The sequence below is a fragment of the Oncorhynchus clarkii genome, chromosome 1 (genome assembly GCF_045791955.1).
Source record: "Oncorhynchus clarkii lewisi isolate Uvic-CL-2024 chromosome 1, UVic_Ocla_1.0, whole genome shotgun sequence".
Taxonomy (NCBI): Eukaryota; Metazoa; Chordata; class Actinopteri; order Salmoniformes; family Salmonidae; genus Oncorhynchus; species Oncorhynchus clarkii.
In genome coordinates, this window is record NC_092147.1 from 91,039,812 (window position 1) to 91,050,151 (window position 10,340).

Sequence of the window (10,340 nt, forward strand, 5' to 3'; positions counted from 1 at the left end):
TAGGTGAGTCCTCTCTCTATTGGAGGATCTCAACATTTCCTCCCCTTTGACCTTCTCGTCCAATGTGGTTTGAAAAGGAGGCAATGAAATGCAATTAAGATTCTCCTATGGAGCCTGGATCTTGTTTTCTTGGTACACTATAGATACAAAAGCTATTTCAGCCACTACCGTTGCTGACCGGTGTATAAAATCAAGCACACCGCCATGCAATCTCCATAGACAAACATTGGCAGTAGAATTACTGAAGAGCTCAGTAATATTCAACGTGGCACCGTCATAGGATGCCACCTTTCCAACAAGGTGCCCTGCTGGAGCTGCCCTGGTCAACTGTAAGTGCTGTTATTGTGAAGTTGAAACCACACAAGCTCACAGAACGGGACCGCTGAAGCGCGTAAAAAATAGTCTGTCCTCGGTTGCAACACTCACTACTGAGTTCCAAACTGCCTCTGGAAGCAACGTCAGCACAAGAACTGTTAGTCAGGAGCTTCATGAAATGGGTTTCCATGGCAGAGCACCATGTGTAATGCCAAGCGTCGGCTGGAGTGGTGTGAAGCTCGCCGCCATTGGACTCTGGAGCAGTGGAAATGTGTTCTCTGGAGTGGTGAATCACACTTCACCATCTGGCAGACCAATGGATGAATCTGGGTTTGGCGAATGCCACCTGCCCCGATGCATAGTGCCAACAGTCAAACTTGGTGGAGGTGGTGGGGCTAGGCCCATTTTAGTTCCAGTGAAGTGAAATCTTAACGCTACAGCACACAATGACATTCTAGATGATTCTGTGCTTCCAACTTTGTGGCAACAGTTTGGGGAACGTCCTTTCCTGTTTCAGCATGACAATGCCCCTGTGCACAAAGCGAGGTCTATACAGAAATGGTTTGTTGAGATCGGTGTGGAAGAACTTGACTGGCCTGCACAGAGCCCTGACCTCAACCCCATCGAACACCTTTGGGCCTAATTGCCCAATCTCACTAATGCTGTTGTGGCTGAATGGAAGCAAGTCCCAACATCTAGTGGAAAGCCTTCCCAGAAGAGTGGAGGCTGTTATAGCAGCAATGTTCCAACATCTAGTGGAAAGCCTTCCCAGTAGAGTGGAGGCTGTTATAGCAGCAATGTTCCTACATCTAGTGGAAAGCCTTCCCAGTAGAGTGGAGGCTGTTATAGCAGCAATGTCCCAACATCTAGTGGAAAGCCTTCCCAGTAGAGTGGAGGCTGTTATAGCAGCAATGTTCCAACATCTAGTGGAAAGCCTTCCCAGTAGAGTGGAGGCTGTTATAGCAGCAATGTCCCAACATCTAGTGGAAAGCCTTCCCAGTAGAGTGGAGGCTGTTATAGCAGCAATGTTCCAACATCTAGTGGAAAGCCTTCCCAGAAGAGTGGAGGCTGTTACAGCAGCAAAGAGACCAACTCCATACTAATACCCATGATTTTGGAATGAGCAGGTGTCCACATACTTTTGATCAGGGAGTGTATATCAGTCTCACCGCATGAAAAAACTCCACACATCTGTCATTTTTAATATCTTAACAATCATATACATACAGCTCGTACCATCCTTCATGCATCACCAAAACAAAGTGGACATGTTCATCATCATGAGATTGGATAGCACTGATGGAGATTTACATCACAAATACAAAGTCCTTCTGATGCACCCTGATTACTGTTGTAAACCGATATAATTACATGAAGAAACCACGGTGGATTTGGTTCCCTCTGAATAACACCGTATCTCCTGACTACAGTTATATATATATAGTCGTACATAATGATGTCAGTCAGGCGCGTCTGGCACTAGTAGATTACTTCTGGTTAGTGTGTTTATTGAATAGAAGATAGACGGCTGTTCAGGAAGTATTCAGACCCTTATTCTAAAATGGATTCAATTAATTTCATCAATACCCCATCATCACAAAGTGAAAACAGGTTTAGACATTTTTGCAAATGTATTAAAAAATAAAACAATACCTTATTTACATAAGTAATCAGACCATTTGCTATGAAACTCTAAATTGAGCTCAGGTGCATCCTGTTTCCATTGATCATCCTTGATGTTTCTACAACTTGATTGGAGTCCACCTGTGGTAAATTCAATTGATTGGACATGATTTGGAAAGGCACACACCTGTCTATATAAGGTCCCACAGTTGACAGTGCATGTCAGAGCAAAAACCAAGCCATGAGGTCGAAGGAATTGTCCGTAAAGCTCCGAGACAGGATTGTGTCGAGGTACAGATCTGGGGAAAGGTACCAAAAAAATGTCTGAAGCATTGAAGGTCCCCAAGAACACAGTGGCCTCCATCATTCTTAAATGGAAGAAGTTTAGAACCACAAAGACTCTACCTAGAGCTGGCCGCCCGGCCAAACTGAGCAATTGGGAGAGAAGCGCCTTGGCCAGGGAGGTGACCAAGAACCCGGTGGTCACTCTGACAAAGCTCCAGAGTTCCTCTGTAGAGATGGGAGAACCTTCCAGAAGGACAACCATCTCTGCAGCACTCCACCAATCAGGCCTTTATGGTAGAGTGGCCAGATGGAAGCCACTCCTCAGTAAAAGGCACATGACAGCCCGCTTGGAGTTTGCCAAAAGGCACCTAAAGGACTCTCAGACCATGAGAAGCAAGATTCTCTGGCCTGAATGCCAAGCGTCACGTCTGGAGGAAACCTGGCACCAACCCTACGGTGAAGCATGGTGGCAGCATCATGCTGTGGGGATGTTTTTCAGCAGGGACTGGGAGACTAGTTAGGATCGAGGGAAAGATGAAAGGAGCAAAGCACTGAGAGATCCTTGATGAAAACCTGCTCCAGAGCACTCGGGACCACAGACTGAGGCGAAGGTTCACCTTCCAGCAGGACAACGACCCTAAGCACACAGCCAAGAAAATGCAGGAGTGGCTTCGGGACAAGTCTCTGAATGTCCTCGAGTGGCCCAGCCAGAACCCGGACTTGAACCCGATCGAACATCTCTGGAGAGACCTGAAAATAGCTGTGCAGCGACGCTCCCCATCCAACCTGACAGAGCTTGAGAGGATCTGCAGAGAGGAATGGGAGAAACTCCCCAAATACAGGTGAGCCAAGCTTGTAGCGTCATACCCAAGAAGACTCAAGGCTGTAATCACAGCCAAAGGGGCTTCAACAGAGTACTGAGTAAAGGGTCTGAATATTTCAGTTAATTGTTTTATACATTTTCTACAATAAAAGACTGACTTTTTGCTTTGTCATAATGGAGTGTTGTCTGTAGATTGAGGGGAAAAAGATTGAATCAATTTGAGAATAAGGCTGTAACGTAACAAAATGTGGAAAAAGTCAAGGGGTCTGAATACTTTCTGAATGCCTTGTATTACACACCCGGATTCACACTGCTACACTGGAGACACACAATGAATCCACATACATTCTGCATATTTCAACAGAATCAAGCAAAATAAAAAAGTTATTTCTGTGGTTTGCTCCACAAATCAACAACTTAGTGATTACAGTACAAATTCAACTAGAGATGTAATCTAGTGTAAGTCCACGTGGTACCGAACCTCTCAGACACTGGACAGACCAAGGCCCTATGGGTCCTGGTGGAAAGTAGTGCTCAACATGGGGAATAGAGGTTGATTTCAGTCCTCTCCCAGAGCACCTTGTCCTGAACTGGAGACACTACGAAGAGAAACAGTTCACACTGCTGAGGGACTTTCATACTGAGACAGAGGACAATGGAGCCTGATCCCAGATCTGTTTGTGTCATGTGAACTCCTTGTCTTGCCAAACACATCTGGGACCAAGCTAAGGAGTGCTGTCTGCATAGCCAGAGTCCAGTGAAGCAGGGAATGCAGACTGTTGTTATTGCTGAGTTTGGTATCTCTATTATCCAAACCGATACACCTCTACCCGGATCTCTAGACCAATGACGGAAACAAACACCTGTCTCTGATCTCGACTAGAACAGAAATGTTAAAAACTGACCCCCAAGCAGTTGTCCTTCTCCGGAAGGCAAATTAAAAGTGACGAGGCTCTACGCTTGTTTTCATTTATTAAGAAACATTTAAATGCCAAAGAAACAAACGTTGCATTGAAGGACTGAAGGACAAACACCATTCAGCTTTAACATCTAAACTTCAGCTCCTTCACAGGTTGTTGGTAAAACATGATGAAGAGGGGAAGGTGAGAGGATTTAAACTGCAGGTTCACTCAGTGATACTCTTCTCTACCAGGGCTGCAGAATACCGGAAACCTTCAATAAATTACCTCGTTTTACAGAAATCCTGGTTTGGAAGTTTCCCGGGTATAAGCAGAGAATCCGGAAGCATCCAAACAGGTTTTCTGGAAAACCAGGGAATTAATTTGAAAGTTCTTGGTATTCTGCAGCCTTACTCTCCCATCAGACATCTGGCAGACAGCTGGTGGGTATCAGGGACAACCTGACTCTCCCATCAGACATCTGGCAGACAGCTGGTGGGTATCAGGGACAACCTGACTCTCCCATCAGACATCTGGCAGACAGCTGGTGGGTATCAGGGACAACCTGACTCTCCCATCAGACATCTGGCAGACAGCTAGTGGGGCTCAGGGACAACCTGACTCTCCCATCAGACATCTGGCAGACAGCTGGTGGGTATCAGGGACAACCTGACTCTCCCATCAGACATCTGGCAGACATCAGGGACAACCTGACTCTCCCATCAGACATCTGGCAGACAGCTGGTGGGGCTCAACACAACAACACATCAACACTCGCACACTATGGATGTAGATCAGGCTCCAAAGAGGCTCCACTGCAGCGGCTGTCATCATGTCATCCCTGGTGGGTATCAGAGGGTCAGTAGGTCGTCCCTGGTGGGTATCAGAGGGTCAGTAGGTCGTCCCTGGTGGGTATCAGAGGGTCAGTAGGTCGTCCCTGGTGGGTATCCGAGGGTCAGTAGGTCGTCCCTGGTGGGTATCCGAGGGTCAGTAGGTCGTCCCTGGTGGGTATCCGAGGGTCAGTAGGTCGTCCCTGGTGGGTATCAGAGGGTCAGTAGGTCGTCCCTGGTGGGTATCAGAGGGTCAGTAGGTCATCCCTGGTGGGTCTCAGAGGGTCAGTAGGTCGTCCCAGTCAACCAATCAGGGCCTCCAGATATAGAGGCCTGTTATCAAAGCAGGGAGATCACTGATGATGGTCACCTCCCTTTTGACTTCATTTCAGACATTTTCAAAGGCACAATTTCTGCAAAGAGTTTGTTTTGTGTGTGTGTGAACGAGATGTAGTACCCACTAGTAGAGACACTGAGGACACAGACAGAACTAGGAGAAATGACCTTTACCAACTTGTCACGGTGACCATTTGTGGTTGCTATCTAGTGCCTGAGGCCACCGACCAATCAAACACTTTTATTGAGATTTGCCAGCTTTCGTCCAGTCCAGTCTGGACAGTCTCTCTGTAGAGAGGCGTCCTTTAGTTAGTTAGTACTGGGCTGTCTGTCCGCCTGTCTCATCACAGCTTGTCGTCTCTGTCCAGCAGCGCCTGCAGTTCGTGCTGGATGTCCTCGGGGAGCTCCAGGGCAGGCAGGTCGTCCAGAGAGATGTCCTGGGTGGGCATCTCCAGAGGGGGCAGGTTAGGTATGGAGATGTCCTTGTTCCTCCTCTCCTCTGACTGGGGAAGAACCCACAGCTCTGATTTCTCCAGTAAGTCTGTGTCCGCTGCATCGCTCTTCAGCCGGATGTTCTCCCCTCGCAGGCGCTTGTTGTCCTGGGTCAGTTTCTCGTTCTCTCCCAGCAGAATGTCTATGTGGCGCCGCAGGCTGGCGATGGTGGTCTGCTGCTCCTCCAGACGGGTCTTATCATCCTTGTGGGCCTTGCTGCCGGGGCAGGGTGTGGGGGGAGGGGGGGAGCCCTTGTTCTTCAGGAGGTACAGCCAGGTGTCGTACTCCCTCTCTGGGTGGCGGGGGGGCTCGTTGGTCACGAGGCCGGGGGGCTGGTCGGTAGAGGGGTGGCTCAGGAGGACCATGGGATTGCCCTCCTGTCTGGTCCTCTTCCACTTCTCCTCAATAAGCCGCTGCTGCTTCACGTGGCTGTCTCTCTGGAGCGCCATGGACAAGCCAGCCTGGAGGAGACAGACAGGCCTCAGGCACAACTCGACACCTCACTACGACTCGACACCTCACTACGACTACAACACCTCACTGCGACTCAACACCTCACTACAACACCTCACTACGACTACCACACCACACCTCACTACAACACCTCACTGCGACTCAACACCTCACTACAACACCTCACTACGACTCTGCTTCACGTGGCTGTCTCTCTGGAGCGCCATGGACAAGCCAGCCTGGAGGAGACAGACAGGCCTCAGGCACAACTCGACACCTCACTACGACTCGACACCTCACTGCGACTCAACACCTCACTGCGACTCAACACCTCACTACGACTACAACACCACACCTCACTACGACTCGACACCTCACTGCGACTACAACACCACACCTCACTACAACACCTCACTACGACTCGACACCTCACTACGACACCTCACTACGACTCAACACCTCACTACGACTCAACACCTCACTACGACTCTGCTTCACGTGGCTGTCTCTGGAGCGCCATGGACAAACCAGCCTGGAGGAGACAGACAGGCCTCAGGCACAACTCTACGACTCAACGACTACGACTCAACACCTCACTACGACTCAACACCTCACTACGACACCTCACTACCTCACTACGACTCGACACCTCACCTCACTACGACACCTCACTACGACTCAACACCTCACTACGACTCAACACCTCACTACGACTCAACACCTCACTACGACTCAACACCTCACCACGAAATGACTCAACCACCTCACCACAATGACTCAACCACCTCACTACAACACCTCACTACGACTCAACACCTCACTACAACACCTCACTACGACTCAACACCTCACTCAACAGCTCACTACAACACCTCACTACGAAATGACTCAACCACCTCACTACAACACCTCACTACGACTCAACACCTCACTACAACACCTCACTACGACTCACCTCACTACGAAATGACTCAACCACCTCACCACGAAATGACAACCACCTCACCACGAAATGACTCAACCACCTCACTACGACTCAACACCTCACTACGAAATGACTCAACCACCTCACCACGAAATGACTCAACCACCTCACTACAACACCTCACTACAACAACTCACTACGACTCAACACCTCACTATGACTCAACACCTCAACCACCTCACTACAACATGACTCAACCCCCTCACTACGACTGTAACATGGTATGCTTTATTCAAATAACCAAAGACAGAACTAAATATTGACGGACGTTTGGTCAATATTGACCAACAGCAGCCCAGGAGGACATGACTGAGGTCCAAGAATCTGACATTCCCTCCATCCCTCCCACAATACATGACACAACACCCTACTGAACCCAGTCTCACCTGTTCACACTCTGTTAACTTCATGGCTTCCCTCAGCAGCTCTGCAACACACACACACACACACACACACACACATTACATACTAGGCTGATATTAAAAATCTGTATCTTGAGCATAATATAGTATGACTGCATTCTAACAGCACACAGTATTTCTGTGCAGAATGACAATCAGATCACCCAGCTAGCTTCTACTGTCAGCTTCAACTGTCAGCTTCAACTGTCAGCTTCTACTGTCAGCTTCTTTATTTGTGTTGCAAACAGAGCAGACAACACTTCTCATAATGTTCTCACTATCTCTATGTAGTCTTTAGTCTGTCAGACGCAGGCCCCGTACATAGTCTGTCAGACGCAGGCCCCCGTACATAGTCTGTCAGACGCAGGCCCCCGTACATAGTCTGTCAGACGCAGGCCCCCGTACATAGTCTGTCAGACGCAGGCCCCCGTACATAGTCTGTCAGACGCAGGCCCCCGTACATAGTCTGTCAGACGCAGGCCCCCGTACATAGTCTGTCAGACGCAGGCCCCCGTACATAGTCTGTCAGACGCAGGCCCCCGTACATAGTCTGTCAGACGCAGGCCCCCGTACATAGTCTGTCAGACGCAGGCCCCCGTACATAGTCTGTCAGACGCAGGCCCCCGTACATAGTCTGTCAGACGCTGGCCCCCGTACATAGTCTGTCAGACGCTGGCCCCCGTACATAGTCTGTCAGACGCTGGCCCCCGTACATAGTCTGTCAGACGCTGGCCCCCGTACATAGTCTGTCAGACGCTGGCCCCCGTACATAGTCTGTCAGACGCAGGCCCCCGTACATAGTCTGTCAGACGCAGGCCCCCGTACATAGTCTGTCAGACGCTGGCCCCCGTACATAGTCTGTCAGACGCTGGCCCCCGAACATAGTCTGTCAGACGCTGGCCCCCGTACATAGTCTGTCAGACGCAGGCCCCCGTACATAGTCTGTCAGACATTGGGGTTGTTAGCTGATATAACTTTTGTATCATAAAAGATTCTCCAAGGGCATGTTTATTATGCCCTGAATACTGAACTGGCACACAGAGAGGACACTCAACCCTCCACAACTCTCCTAAACCCTCCACTTTACACTCCTGAACGCGACTCCACAGCGCCGCAGAAGGCTACAGTACACAGAGCAGGAAATAGTTATTATTCTCCTGGTGGTGACTGAGCAAATGGGTTTAATCACAGATCACAATCTGTTAAAGGTCTGACATCTGTAAGGGAAGTTGAGGAAGTGGGTTGTGTGCCAGTTGTTTCAGTCTGACAGTAATTAATAGTCATTCTCTAAGATGTATCATTATTCACAGAATGGTGAAAGAAAACAAGTTCAGTATGCTGATGACATACCTGCAGCTTTCCCATGGCAGGAAATAGCTTCTTCATATTTACCAGCTGCCAACAAGCGGTCTGCCTTCCTGGACTGCTGATGGGCCTGAGAGGAGATGTGGAAGGAGATTAAGGATTTATGCTTTTGAGAAAGATCTCATATTAGCCTTATCATCTTACCTACAAATGCACAAATTCTGCCCTGCCAGATAAGACGGTGAAGTACTTCTACACCATAGAAGTGCTGGCGAGAGAGGCAATCAGAAGGGTCTATCTGAGAAGTCCCATCAGTCCTAATTTCATGTCTGCACAAATAGGTGCACAGAAAATGTTTACTTCATGTCAGAACGAAACAAAATGGCGTTAACTTGATGTTGGTAAAACGCCGTGATTTAAAGGATTGATTATTATATCTTAGCTATGAGTCTAACTAGCTAATAAAACGCAGGGATAAAGGGAAAGGTTACTTTGGCTTTTCTCGTCTGGTTCCTCTTTCACAATATGTTTACTTCTTTAGTTAGCTAGTTGCCTACTGCTTGTCACACATATATATAAAGTTAGCTAGCTAGATACATGAGTTGACCTACTCCAGAATAAAGCTTTAGCTAGGTGAGCTATCGTGTATGGAGGAAGCTTATTTAGCTAGTTACCGTTCCCTAGCTAGTTGACTAGCCACAATCTTAGTTAGCTAAATTGGACTATTGTTAGCCGGTTAGCTAAGTTAATATACAGCCAAAATCACAACATATCTGGCAAGCTAACAAACCTTGGCACTTTGCATTGGACATGAGAACAATCTAGGAGGCTACAGGGTAAAGTGTTATAAACACCGAGGTCAATCAGCCCCTGGCTTTGTTTCCAGGATCACAACAAGGGGCTAACGTTGGCTAGGGATGTAGTTAGCTAGCTAGCCTGTTAGCCTACTAGATATTACAACATCAACAGAAACTTACGAGGTTAAGAGGACTGTCCACTACCTCCATATTCTTCAAGAGTAAAAACTACATGAAACGTCTTGAAGTCCCTCGCAGTCGGTCATCGGTGCTACTGTTTTATTCCCGAGACCAAATATTCGGGTTAATAAACCGGGCTGCTAAAATTAGAAAACGTTTAAAAATACAGGACAAATAGCTAGATAGCCAGCTAAACAAGGTCATGCCTAGATGGGATACAGCTTTTGTCAAATTGTCGATAAAAGTGTATTATTTACATTTTTTGAATATCAGCTAAACCTACCTCTTTTCCTAGCCTTAACCTAATAATCCTAATCTGATGCGTTAATTATCCTAAACTGCGTAATAAATTATTCTAAATCTGCTACAAAAAGTAAATGTTGACAATAGCTGTATCCATTCTAGACTCAACCGCTAAACAAGGACAAATAACGTGATGACGTTACAATATTCTTGACGTAATTTCCTCATTTCCGTTTCTGACGGCGACAACACAGATAGAACAATGAGACAGATATTTCACCGGATGTATAAATATGAAGAATCCGGTTGGATTTTCCACCCACTACCAAATATGGTGATGATAGGAAGCCTAGTGGCCGGCAGTGCGAGAAGA

The 10,340-nt window shown here is 47.8% G+C and overlaps 1 protein-coding gene across 2 annotated transcripts; it reads right to left on the bottom strand.

Moving 5' to 3' along the window:
* Window positions 1-1,410: 1,410 nt before the first annotated feature.
* On the bottom strand, window positions 1,411-10,119 carry LOC139413876 (nuclear receptor-binding factor 2-like). Of its 2 annotated transcripts, XM_071161721.1 has the most exons (6): window positions 10,008-10,119; window positions 9,725-9,864; window positions 8,793-8,877; window positions 7,428-7,468; window positions 4,712-6,064; window positions 1,411-4,489 (listed from the first exon to the last, which is right to left on the bottom strand). In XM_071161721.1, the coding sequence occupies exons 2-5, from the start codon at window positions 9,752-9,754 to the stop codon at window positions 5,456-5,458; spliced, it is 765 nt and encodes a 254-aa protein (XP_071017822.1). In that variant the 5' UTR covers window positions 9,755-9,864; window positions 10,008-10,119; the 3' UTR covers window positions 1,411-4,489; window positions 4,712-5,455. The 2 variants fall into 2 exon arrangements, with proteins under 2 accessions (XP_071017822.1, XP_071017813.1); XM_071161712.1 differs by lacking the exon at window positions 10,008-10,119 and having other exon boundaries at window positions 9,725-9,984.
* Window positions 10,120-10,340: the final 221 nt, after the last annotated feature.